This window comes from Epinephelus lanceolatus, chromosome 22, assembly GCF_041903045.1.
Source record: "Epinephelus lanceolatus isolate andai-2023 chromosome 22, ASM4190304v1, whole genome shotgun sequence".
NCBI lineage: Eukaryota > Metazoa > Chordata > Actinopteri > Perciformes > Serranidae > Epinephelus > Epinephelus lanceolatus.
The window spans coordinates 33,722,536-33,736,412 of NC_135755.1; the positions used below are offsets into that span (position 1 = coordinate 33,722,536).

At 41.8% G+C, this 13,877-nt stretch overlaps 1 protein-coding gene across 3 annotated transcripts in view; it reads left to right on the top strand.

Annotated features, from left to right (window-relative positions):
* rtn3 (reticulon 3) overlaps window positions 1–13,877 on the top strand; it is a 42,966-nt gene that overhangs the window by 25,627 nt on the left and 3,462 nt on the right. For all 3 annotated transcript variants that reach the window (XM_033651974.2, XM_033651976.2, XM_033651977.2), the window contains 4 exons: window positions 5,177–5,315; window positions 9,206–9,275; window positions 10,727–10,773; window positions 13,386–13,444. In XM_033651974.2, coding sequence (XP_033507865.2) covers window positions 5,177–5,315; window positions 9,206–9,275; window positions 10,727–10,773; window positions 13,386–13,444 — 315 coding nt within the window. The remainder of the gene's footprint in view (window positions 1–5,176; window positions 5,316–9,205; window positions 9,276–10,726; window positions 10,774–13,385; window positions 13,445–13,877) is intronic.

A 13,877-nucleotide genomic window follows, 5' to 3' on the forward strand; every position in this document is an offset into this window, starting at 1 on the left:
TGAGCCAGGTTGCCTCCTTGCACTGCCACATGTTTTAAACCACTGCCTTGTCTAAAGCATTATACTACAGGCAGCTCTAAAGACTACCCAGTTTCAGAGTGTTAGAGGGCAGCCATAGCATCAAGGCCTGATATAACCTCTGCCTCCTCTGCTTTTATTTATAGAACAACTTTTATGGCGAGGCCAGAGTTGAGAACACAGCTCCTCTTCAAAGGCACAACACTAAATCCTCCTCATAGATTTTTTTTAGCCTTTAAAGCAGATAAGGAGACAATGGGAATTGATTTATTGTTGTGAAAATAGCACAGCTGGAATATCTGTGAGGTAAAAAGATGCAGTTGAGGCTGTGTGTGAGTATTTTCCTGGGTTACCCACTAGGGTTGCAGCAGTATGAGATTTTCACTGTATAACCGTTTCAGAAAATATCACTGTTTCACAGTATTATCAGTTACAGTGACCCTTAAAAGAAGACAGGAGTTGTTTTTTTTTTGTTTTTTTGGTTAAACAAAGACTTAAATGTAAATAAACCATTTTTAAAACAGAAGTATGTTTCAAAAGTCTGAAAGGCAGTTGAGGAGGAAGGAAGTGTGCACATGCAGGTGAGATTCTCTGTCCAGTTGCTTTTTTTAAATACCACAGCAGGGCTCGACAGTGCGTGCGTTTCACTCACATTTGCGACTAAAAATAGGTGTGTGCAAACTGTAAAAAATATTTAGGGGCACATGTGCGCATAAAAAATCAGCTGAAGCAGCCTATATTTTTGTTAATAAAAAAATATGATAATCTAACCGCAAATGTTGGAGGAACTCCAGCCGCCTTCCCTCTTCCCCGTGTGACACGGTTATGGGCGGTTTTCCAAGCCACTGTCGGCACAATAAATATCGTGCGTGACGCCAAGGGTAGCGGTGCCGCTTTGTCAGGCGTTGCTGCCCTCTCCATAGACAAACAATGGGACAGCCAGCGCAAAGCGGTTTTACAGCTGATCATGTGTAGAGGCCTTTAGGGACCATTCGCCACGGTACCGCTGCTGGGCAGGGTGGAAATAAAGCCCTTTTCACACAGAGCGCGGAAAGCGCAGACCTCCGCCGACGAACCCATTCATTGTGTATGTGCTACCGCGGCGCAAGAGCGCACCACTCCGCCGCCGAGTTGAGCGGCGCGCGCCACCAGCCTGCGCTCAAATTGAAATTTTTTTAATTTCACCGCAACGCGCTGTGACGACACTTCAGCGCTGCGCGTCCAATAGCGGAGAAGAGCCTGAAGTAGACCCAAAAGCGGTCACCATGGAGCTGTAGCTCCTGAACGAGCCTGTACTCCCCCAAATCCTGTCCTCTGCGCCCTACCCTGTGGTGGGCGCCGTGAAAGCTCTGTGTGAAAGAGGCTTAAGTCCTGCAGAGTTTCCGAGGACCTGGAGAATGTTTTAGGATAGTAATAACATTATATAAGATAATCATATTGCAAAGATAATATATGTAAGATAATAACATTAAATACAAAATTAAATTGCAATACTTTTTCAAAACTTGATGATTTTACCTTTCTGTAATTTTTTTTTATACAAATTCATTAAATAATTTTGCTTGTAAATGTCTATTTGCATCACGTTTATTATGGAAAACACATTATTTGATCAATTTACATTGTGCCCCTAAAGTTCTTTGTGTGCTCCTTACTTTTTCAACTTAGGAGCACATGTGCTCCTTGGGAAAAAAGTTAGCGTCAAGCCCTGCTTTGAAAAGTTTTCAGTGTCGAGTTTCATTAGCATTAACTTAATATGGCAATCTTAAAGATTTCAGACCTGGTTGATGAGGTGGCACTTGCGGTTAATGTGGTAACAGAAAATGTGGTTTAATACTACTGGTCTCGGGCAGCAAAACAAATTATTATTGTTTTCATAAAGAAGTCAGGCAATAATTGGCCTTTTTGCCATCTTTCTGTGAGTACCTGTGATCTCATTTTTAAACTGCAAACATCATGACTCTGCTAACAGCAGGGTACAGTGAAAAGAGTTTGTTACCTCACTAGTCTGAGCTGTGCAGGCTGTTGCCCGCAGCTCTTCATCTAACACACCAAACCGACATCAAGGAGCTAGTGAAAGCAAAGGCTGACTGTTTTGTTGTCTCAGCCAAAAAGTGGCACTTGAACACACCACGACTAAAGCCATGGGCCAACTAGCATGTACGTTTTGCGCCTACATGAGGAGTAAATAACTCTCTACACCAGCAGGTGGCGATAGTCTGTATTTGTTATTCAAAAAGGAACCCAGGCGACCAACAGCATGGATTCAAGATGCTAGTCAGCCAGTTAGCACTGTAATAACACAACCTGATGGTGAAGGAACAAATAATATTTACCATGTGCTAGCAAAAAACCCCACAAACAATTACACACCATTTCTGCTAAAGAGCTCAGTAGCCAAAAACATAATTCTACCCAATATAACGGGTTTGTTTCAATCTCACGCCATCTTGACTTAAGTTGACTGTTTAGTATCCTCACTTCCCTGTCTCCTTTTGTGCATCGAGCTGGACTGCCACTCAGAGTGATTTTATTCACCGACAGCCGATTCAACCAGCTGAATGGGCTGAAAATTAGCCAACAAGGGTTGACTAGTGCCAATGGTGTGGGACACACCGCACAAACTAGGGCAAGATGCTCATCGGTGGCCTGACATGACCAACTGCCGACCGTCTGCTTGTACATTACAAAATGTACAGAAAGGTAAAATCATCAAGTTTTGAAAAAGTATTGCAATTTAATTTTGTCTTTAATGTTATTATCTTACATATATTATCTTTGCAATATGATTATCTTATATAATATTATTACTATCCTAAAACATTCTCCAGGTCCTCTGTAACTCTGCAGGACTTATTTCCCCCCTCCCCAGCAGCAGTACCGTGGCGAACGGTCCCTAACTGCAGGTAGAAGGGAGCAGGCTTCCCGGAGGTCCGCCGCTTTTCCCGGTCCCTCTTCTCCACACTTTGGGCTCTACTTTCTCAGACCGGGCGAGGCGGGGGCGCAGCGCACCTGCGCTTCGCCAACTGGGTGTGGCCAGGCGGATTTTGCAAGTTTGGCACACCGTGCGCGCTGGCGCAGCTACTCCTCTTTCCCACCTCCATCCCTCCTACCTGTGCAAGTCGGAAAGAGGGAGGAGAGAAGGCGTGGAGTGGGTTTTACACACATCACACCAATCAAATGACCCCTCTCCTCGCCCTTAAATGCGCCGCGCGAAGGCGTAATGAGAGTTTACTCAATTCGCCATGGCAGAAGAGAGCAGCAGCGTCAGACGACCAAACTTCTCCCAGGAGGAAACTGATGTTTTGGTCCGGGAGGTCCAAGCTGAATGTCCGAATATACGGAACTGCGAGCAGACCTCCACGGGCTGATGATGCAAAGGTAGCCTGGGAGGAGGTCACCACAATTGTAAATCAATGATGCGTTTCTCTCATGCGCGCGCTCTCTCTCTTTCTCTCTCGCAGTCTCACTCTGTTTCTTTTCTTTTGACTTTTCTAAGATGACAGATGCTGAATATATACTCCCTATCTGATGCTGTGGCTGTTTGTGGCTGGCTGAGAGGGGCGTGAACTCATTAGTTTGCAGCTGTTTAATCAAATCAGGTTGGGTTTCCATTACGCGTGCCAAATATGCCAAACGGTGCCAATCCCCTTTGATCTGACATCAGATGTGACGGGACAGTCGATATAGAGATACATTTATGTGCTGATTGCAGATAGTTGCATTGAATAGTGGTTTTTTGGGTATTTATTGCATCGTTAATGTGCCTGATATTCTGGAAACCTGCCTGTGAGGTTTTGGTGACGTGTGCGCACTGTCCGCTGGTCAGCCAAACTTCGGCTTACACCGGCTGCGCTCCCCCTGCGCTGACAGTAGACCTGGTTTCAGATGGCGAGCTTTTAGTGCACCTTCGGCGAAGCCTTTTGGCATGAAACTGTCACTGCGCCAAGCTGGATCTGTCGACACCTCCCCCTGCTGCGCCACCACACCCATCTCAGCGCGCCTCGGTCTGCCAAACTACCAAACTGAGCGGTTCGCCACCCTGCGCCACCTGCGCTGCGCCGGGAAACTAGGGTCTTTTGACTTATTTCCACGCTGCCGACAGTGGGACTTATATTCATTGTGCCGACAGTGGCTTGGAAAACCGCCCATAACCGTGTCACACGGGGAAGAGGGAAGGCGGCTGGAGTTCCTCCAACATTTGCGGTTCAATTATCATATATTTTTATTGACAAAAATATAGGCTGCTTCGGCTGATTTTTTTTTTATGCACACATGTGCCCCTAAATATTTTTTACAGTTCGCACACACGTATTTTAGTCGAGTGAAACACTCGCACTGTCAAGCGCTGGATCTGACAGCCTGAGCACATCGGCACAAAACGCTACGGCGTTTGAGATATTATTTATATCATGAGAAGTCAATACTTTCGGCAGCCCAAATCTTTTATTTAGAAACTATGGCGGGTCAAATTAAACTATGGCGGGCCGCCATGGTTTCATTAATTAATGGGAAACACTGATATATATATATATATATGAATATTGCAAAATTTCCATCTGTGAGCCATAGACCCAATCACCATTCTGTGACCTCATTCAGCTATAGATAGCAACTTAACTTTGACTAAATATGTTTTTAGTATGAGCTATCCTTATACAACAGGGGTAACTGTAACTGAAGGTCTGTCTCTAATAAAAGCCTGTTGCCATTTAAGACCCTTTCCTTTGCAGTCGAAGTAAATAACTTAGAGGAATTCATAGTAGATCTAATCCACACAGGAAAAAGAAGAATTTCAGTAAATTTTATTGTTTTGAAACAACTCTTCCGCTACTTCAGTTTCAAAACATCGTGTCTGACTCTCCAGTATTTCAGACTGGAAAGTAGGTTTTGAAAGAAAGAAATGTCTAGACTTGCTCAAATAATCATTGAGCCATTGGTCTTGATCAACAGTCCTATAAACAAACCTCCAGAACTTTGTGCTACGTGCTGTGAAAACTCTGCTTTTTTTTTCAAGCCTCTTAGAAAAAAAAAGCCTCTAATTAGTTTCCTCCTTAAAGCTTTTCATCACATGATAGTTATGTATGTTTTCCTGCAGCACTGTCGGACTCTTAGCCTCATTTTATTCTCACCTTCCTCTCCTCCTCCCTCTCTGCAGAACACTGATAGATAAGGATGTCAGCATCCCTCCCGAGACTTTCCGCAAGCACGTGGACACCAGTCTGACCTACATCAACCGAGCCCTGAAGCAGATGAGCCGCCTCTTCCTGGTCGAGGACCTTGTGGACTCCCTAAAGGTGAGCAGCTCCGACCTTCAGTCGCTGTCCACTGTCATCCTCAGTTTGGATCATTTAGTCTGCTTATAACAGGGATTTATTTCCACTCTGTCCCATAAAGACTCCCCTCTGGGGTGCAGCCTATTTATAACTCTGATTGGTGCTGTAATAACTCATCACAGGGGGAAATCAGTCAAATTATAGACAAGATTTTATCTGTATATGAATCTGATAATATTATTGGATAATAATCATTTAGAGAATCTGAACAGGTAGATTGGAACACAGCAACTACAGTTGGAAACTTCCAATTAGGTCACACCGTTTATCCAGCTGTCATGAAACACATCTGTCTCACTGTGATCTACAGATGTGCCTCTAGAAGCAGCCAATCAGCATTTCGGTCCTTAAAAATGTTTGAATAGGAGATTTCATGTTATCACAGGACAAAGGAGGCGAGACAGTACAATAGTACACATTTTCAAGATTATCTAATCTAATTTGATGAACATGTTGCAATATGTTGAAGAAACCTCCATGTCAGATAACAAGGGAGCAAAGACCAAAGCAGTATGTCCTAATTTAGTCTGTGGTTTGGTCATCCTTGATGAAAATGGGTGTGGGCAATGATGTAATGACCAAATACACACTCATAGATCAAAGGGCAGATGTAAAGTGACTGTCATCAAGAGTCAACATTGTCTCCTGTCCCATTGTGCAACAGTCACAGTGTTATTACCAGTGTTAGTTTAAAATGTTTTTAACAAAGATGATGAACAATGTATGTAATGTTGAATTCCCATCTGTATATAAATGAAAATATAACCACAGTACTGGAACATAAAATAAGGGTGTTCAGGCAGTTTAGAAGATTACGAATAAGTGACTGAAATAAGTTGGGGGAATAATATGAAAAGCTTTAGGTGCCAGTGAGTGCTGAATAAAATGTTTTAGATAAAGCGCACAAGTCTGCAAATTGTGTCGATGTCGATCATAATTGGTCAAACACAATGTGTGTAGGCCTGTCACCATTACTACTTTGGACAGCATATTGTCCCAGAAATAACTGCGATAAACAATATTATTGTCACTTTGAGGCCATTGTATACCACTACTATAATAATGATATAATAGCATAATAATGCTAGTACACCCTTTCGAATAGCATAAGAGAAAAATATTTAGCATTTTTAAAAAAGTAAATAACATCTGCCAATACATACAAGAAAGCACATATAAAATTGTAGTACCTCTATAGCCTAAGTTTACAAAGGTTGAGACAAATAATATAACAAAATTTGGCCAACAAAAACAAAGCCAAGTGATGCCTCTTGCAACAATAGGCAAACTTAGTAAAGCTTGAGGAGCAAGTAAAACAACAAAAGCATTATCAGTACAATTTTACTTACATTATCAAAATTAAAAATAGTTGTTCAGCAGAGAATGGCCCCCCTTAACCAAAAAAATCTGAGAGGTTGTCAGATAATTAATCTGGGGTTAAAAGAAAGAAACACAAAATCTGCCCACAAGGAATTATTATTTTTGACATTTGACATGTCATCTTATAGTGAAAAATTAATAATTTTACCGCTTTGAAGATCAAAAAGTTATTTTGATGAAATTAAGACATTTAGAGGGAAAATCCCATTGGCAGAATTTTATAAGATTATTATACGTTTTTATCATAATCCAAATCTGAAACGTAGCCAATAAGTATAACTGGAGAAATGCACTTGAATAAAAAAGAACAATATTTTATTCTGAAATGTAGTGGAGCAAAAGAACAATATTTTATTTTGAAATGTAGTGGAGCAAAAGAACAATATTTTATTCTGAAATGTAGATGAGTAAAAAGAACAATATTTTATTCTGAAATGTATTAGTACGAGTAGGAGTAAAAGTATGAAGTAGCATAACATTGAAATATGCAAGTAAAGTACAAGTACCTAAAAATTGTACTTAAGCACAGATCTGGAGTAATTTTTAGTTAGCTAGCCACCAAAACACAACAGGGACAAAAATGTAAAGGAGGAAACAAGAACATAGACAAATAAGAAAATCCTAATATGTGTATTGGTGCAAACTTAAAAATGGAAGAATGGCTATAAACTGACTGATTCAGCACTGCCATATAAACATATATCAGGTTCACATTAACACAACAGAAAATCAGCTATTACATCAGCACCATCTCTCCTACTGTTGTCTGTCCCACAGTTGCTTACTTCACTGGCCTACCAAACAACTGATGGAAATGAGGACGGTCCCCCTGTGGCCTTTTTAATGGCGTGCATCCAAAACATCCTAGTTTGAAAAATACAGTGGAAACACAAGGAACAGGCTAAAACTCAAACTTTACCAAGTTCTTTAAGTTCAGGTTGTGAAAAGCCCCAAACGATGAGCTGTTAGGTTGACCTCATAAAGTCACAGCCTGTCATTTTAAATGTCCTTCGCACCCACAGGTGTTAACAGTGCTCAGGTTGAAGCTGACGGGGACGTGCAGGGTGTCACTAAACTATGTACAAACATGAAAGATAAATGTATAAGTCATCCCTCCTTAAAAGGTGCAACAGAACTAACAGGAGAAACAGGGAGCTGACCATCCAGCTCAGTCGGTCCACACCTCATAGTCCTGTATGAAAGCTGCTTTTGTTTCACTACTATAGTGAAGTTGCAGTTGTAGTGAGGTGTGGCCTGTGGGATAAATGATTACACAGGCTACACAAACCACTGAAAAGATCTTGTCTGAGGCCTGAACTCCACTCTACTTTTTATTTCATGGTAGAAAATAATTCTCTTGGACAGATGATGCTGATTATAGTAACCAGCCATCAGAGCAGAGCCTCTGTCAATCTCACTATCAGCCAAGCAGCAGTAATTCTCAGTCCACATATAACACAGTGAACAGTGTCTGAACTCGAAAGGAGAGATAGATCAGCAGCACTGAAGCCTCCACGCCTCCTCCTCTGCTCCTTTGATTAGGCTGAATGCCCTCATCACCACTGGTTGTGGTCATTAACCACACAGATACGTTCTATAATCGTATATTACGCTTTTCAAAGCAGTTCATAAAATGAGTATAAAGAGTATTTCTGATTTCCAGAGAATAACTTTCTCCATCAGTCATGATGTACTCAACATTCAGCTGTCAGCTTTTTTTTTCCTTCTTCTTTTTTTTCACCACAAATTCTTTAATTTTACCAATTATTTCGAGTTACTTCTGCTTTTCTGTTTTGATTGTCGTTAAGCCACTTAAAATGGAACAAAAATTTTGAAAAAGATGTTTCACATTAAAAGTCTTCAGGTGACTTAGAGGACACAAGCTGTCCATTTTGTGATAGACTTTTCATTTGAAGCAAATCCAGGAGTCCTCATTGTGTGTAACTTAACAGATTGCACAAATGCAAGTAAAAGTAAGTTGAAATAATAATGAATAAGAAAAGAATTTATGTTTATGAAAAAAGTGTCATCAGCAGAGTGGTGATGCACATGACTCAGTTGTACTAGTGGAATTAATGGGATAACATATTAGGGATGGCTATGAGTACTTGATTTGGACATCAGTAGGGCTAACCCCTACCCGCATTTTTGCCTGGGTGTGAAAGTACTCGAGTATAGAAATTACTTAATGCCCAACCCTAATACATATACAGAAATGACCATGTGAGCCATTATAGTACAAGTAAGTCCACCCTCCAGTCCATCAATATGTTTCTGTGGCTTTTGTCAGTTTGTGTCACCCAGTATGAGGACAAGATTTAAGGATTTCCAGTGTGACGTCCTCAGATATGAGTTAAACTCTACATCAAGTGTTACATCAGTTAAACTATACACAGCGTGCTGGGTGGGGTTGTCGAAATGCTTCACCTCCCTGAGTCTCCCTGTGACCTTCTTTGTTGTTCACTCCCCAGCTGGCTGTGGTCATGTGGCTGTTCACCTACGTAGGAGCCGTCTTCAATGGAATCACCATTCTGATCCTGGGTAAGCACTGTGGGAACCAAGAGTCTCGACACATTCATCATAATTTAGAAAAAAAGGATGTTCCTGTTCTTACACATTGAAGTGCTAATGTTAAATATAATTTGCATTTCTGAATTTAAATGGCAGCCACCTCACAGTCCCCCTGAAGAGACAGTTCAGTGACTGTATAGCAGAACATTTCTACACATTCTTAGCGTGCTCCATAGGTTTCTGTGCTGTTCTTTACTGTGAATTCAGAGAAACAGCACACAGACAGCTATTCTCTCGTCCTGTACGCCTTGATTTATTCCTGTATGATTAATTCATCATCTGATGGACTGAGACATCCGGTCAGGTCAACCTCTTATGTCTTTGACTTTGCTCCAATGAGAGCTTTAACCCCTAATTTAATTAATTATAACAGTTCTATATAAACACCATTTGAGATTTTCTGATTTAGTTAATTTAAATGTGAATGAAGAGCCTAGTTGATTATTTCTCAGCTTGTCTCCCACTTTTATTGCAGTTTTTATTTTCAACCAATCTAAGCAACTTCTCTCAAACCAGGAAGGATGGAATTCAGGTCAAATAAGTTCTTCAATTTATTTATGGAGAGACATGGAATGTTGAATTGGGGCCAAGGTGGGAATTATAACAACACATCGTTCAGACTTGCATAAAGACATAAAGCCTTCATAGTGTCTGCAGATTCAGATTATGGTTGCTGTTATTTTGTAAGAGAAGCATACATAATAAGATGGGGTGCTATTAAAGAAGAGCGTTATGTATTAGTTGCAGACGGCAGTCTCCGTGACACCATAATGGCCCTGTGGTGTTTTAATGAGGCCACCAGGCTCATTTAGTCTGCTGGTCCATGTGATGTGCAGTGGGTTGATGAGATGGCCCAGAGGCTATAGGGTTGTATAAGAAGTGATGACCAGCTAACCTCACTGTACTGTCCCAGGATGGATGTCACTCAATAGGACAGCACCCACTAATGGTTAACTCTTCTTTAGTCTAACAATAGCTGCGATTACATTGACAATATTTCTTCAGTCTGAAGAAATGTGTAGATGCAGTAATAAATTTGGATTTATAGAACTATAAAAATAAGATGTATTTATTTCCCAATTAGTTGCCAACATTTACACACTTAATAGTTCAAAATATCATCTAATCATTAATTTAATGATGGGAAAAGTCTTTTTTTTTTTTTTTTTTTTTGGTCCTCTAAAGAACTCATCGGTCATGTCACACAGACATGAGCAAAATGGACAGTAAGGACATTTGCATATCATAGGCATGGCTTATTTATGTAAGTATAGATATGGTGGCAAAAGGACACCAGCTGAGTAAACACTTCACAGAATGAATGTAAGCTGATAAAATAAAGTGGTCATCTGGTCAGAATTACAGCATGTGTTTAAAGGTGGTGTTGTGTTCCTGACATGTCTGCTCTCTGCGTCCTCCAGCTGACATCCTCCTCTTCGCCGTGCCTCCCATCTACGAGAAGAACAAGGTGAGAGCGTGTCCCTCTGTCCCCGGTCATGATAAATATATCAGATGACAAAGTGAGTCTCAGACCCGCTGAGAGCAGCGATGACTTCAGTCGTTAGCCAACGTTCCCATCAGCAGTGAGCTCACTGGATGACTCCAGTCTTCATCAGACACTGAAGGCTTTCTGCGCCCCTCTTGTTGCTGTCCAGTGTCCAGCTTCTGAGAATATAAAATCATTCCACTGTTGGGTCAGATAAAAAGGCTGTCAGCATCATGTCAATGCACATCATAAGAGATGAGAAGTTTATGTTTTCAGGGGATTATACTCATCAGCTGTTTGACGCAGACTTCATGACCTGAAGTTTAGTCTGGTTCTTTTACAGACACTGTCCCTACTGGTCACAGTTTCTCATAGCTGCTTTGTCAGTGAATTCTTGCAATGAGTTTATGCTAAGACTAATGTACTCAGAGTGGTTTCTCTTATGTTTTAATACTCAATGTGATCCATGCTGCATATCAAATATTAACCTCAGCAGTGAGCTGTGAGGAAATTAACACCAGTTCCACCAAGACAGTGCTATCTTTACAGTAACAGTAACCGTAACTCCTGACTTGCACAAACTCAAAGTTTCAGATGCTACTGAGCTGGTTAGTTGCTTTGACTCCACCCAGCTAGTCATTTTTCTGCTGCTTCTTAGGGTCCAAATCGTGGTGGTAGCAAGCAGCCCAGATGCCCTTTAGAAATCACACTGTTTAATTGCCAAGTAAGATTGCACATACAAGGAATTTGTCTTGGTGATGACAAAAATAGAACAAAAGTCAAAAGAAATGATATAAAATAAAAGAAATATTATTAAAAATCAGACAAAATGAGTAATGCATAAAAACACATAACAAAGATGTGCATTAATGTAATGCATAACACAGGATGTCAGGATAACGGTCCGTGTCAGTGGGATCCTGGGCCTTGTTGACAACACCAGCGGTAGTCCAAAAGAAGGTGTTTTTGTGGCGTGAGGTTTTGGTCCTGATGGACAGCAGTCTCCTGCCAGAGGGCAGTGACTCAAAAGCTTTGTGTCCACGGTGGGAGGGGTCGGCCACAGTCTTTCATGCAGGTCCTGAAGGGATGGCAGATTGCAGCCAATCACCTTCTCAGCAGAGCCAATGATACAGTGCAGTCTGCCTTTGTCCTTGGCAGTGGCAGCAGCACACCAGATGGTGATGGAGGAGGTGAAGATGGACTCTTTGGCAGGTTGAACTTCTTTAGCTGCCACAGGAATTACATCCTCTATTGTGCTTTATTGATGAGGTCCTGGGTGACGATGTTGCCCAGAAAGAGTAAGGACTGAAGAGTGTAGACTGGCCAGTCACACAGAGCAAATGCGGCAGGTGGGGCTGGGTTCTTTCAGAAGCACACAACAATCTCCACTGTTTTCACAGCGTTGAGCTCCAGGTTGTTTTGATCACACCAAGTCACCAGACCGTAAAATCTCCCACCTGTAGGTGGACTCATCCCCAATGAGGGTGGTGTTATCTACAAACTTGAGAAGCTTGACGGGCTGGTGACTGGAGGAGCAGCTGTTGGTGTACAGGGAGAAGAGAGGGGAAAGGACACAGCACTGAGGGGAACCGGTGTTGATGGTCCATGAGTCTGGGACATGTATCCCCAGCTTTGTGTGCTGCTTCCTGTCAGATAGAAAGTCAATGATCCACTGCTGAGAAGCTGGGAGAGCTTGTCCTACAACAAAGCTGGGTTGATATTGTTGAAGGCAGAGCTGGAATCCACAAAGTGGATTCAGGCATAGGTTCCTGCAGAGTCCAGGTGCTAGCTTCTGACTCCAGGTCCTTCTGGGGGATTGCAAGGCATTCTCAGGCTAGATAGAATGTTCTAGGTCTGCCCTGGCATGTCTTCCCAATTGGATGTGCCCATAATACCTCCATAGTGAAGCTCCCAACTGATAGGACTGAACTACCTGATTCCACTCCTCCCGCTCCTCAGGCTGCTCTATGAGCCTGGGGTATGCTTGAAGTATATACAAGGCCACGATTGTGAAGGTTTTTGCCACATGGACCCTTGATCTAATTCTTTCAGTCATTTCCCAGACCTCATGACTTGCGGTGAGGGTTGGAATGTAGACTGACTTTGCCTTCAGGCTCAGCTCTCTCTCGACCACTTATAGTGTCCACGTGACTGCTGACGCTGCTTTGATCTTCCTGCTGATATCATGCTCCATCTTACCGTCACTCTTGAACAAGGTCCCGCGATGCTTCAAGAGATCCTTCAACTAGTTTTTAACCCAAAGAGGCAGTCCACCATTTTCTGACAGAGCACCATGACTAAGGTGCTGACTCTCTTCCAAAGTGCTATAAACTTTTTTTTAGCTGAGGAAGTCTTGACTCTTCTTCCAATGAAAAATGGAACTGGCTCAAGCAATACTCTTGGCAGGGTCTAGCACCCACCAAAAAGAAAATGCTAACACAACATTGGTTTCAGGTCTACGTTGACTGAATGGATCATAGTAGTAGCCCGTAGGTTTCACTAGGATTTCAAAATAATCATATGCTTGTTTTAATTAATTAGAACTACTTTCACAGGCTGATGCTTACCTTCTCTCTCATCTTTCATCCTTCCAGACCCAGATTGATCAGTACATTGATGTGGCACGTACCCAAATCAACACCACAATTGCCAAGTAAGTCGATCTAACCATCGGTATAGAGTGTGTTTTAGATCATTGGTTCCCAGCTGGTGGGTCGGCAGTCCGTTCAGAATGGGCCGCAAGTGACTGGTAAATGTGTCAAGATTGTAAAAAAAAAAAAAACTCACTTAATTTTTAATTACCATCAAGTTTCATCACAGAGCTTTTAGTTTGAAGTGCCTTTTGCTGCTGTAGAGTGAATGACTAACGGCCAGCTACTTGATAGAGACAGCAAACGAGCTCGACGGCATGGTCAAACACAAGTATGATGCTGAATGTATTAAATTGTGAGGACCTTGAACTAATGACTAAGGAGAAATCTGGACCCCACTGTTCTAGATGATCAGCTTACAGTTTAACTTTCAACCACTAATTTATTTTACAGTTCCCAGATTTGTTTACACCTGTTTTTTCTTTTCACCCACAG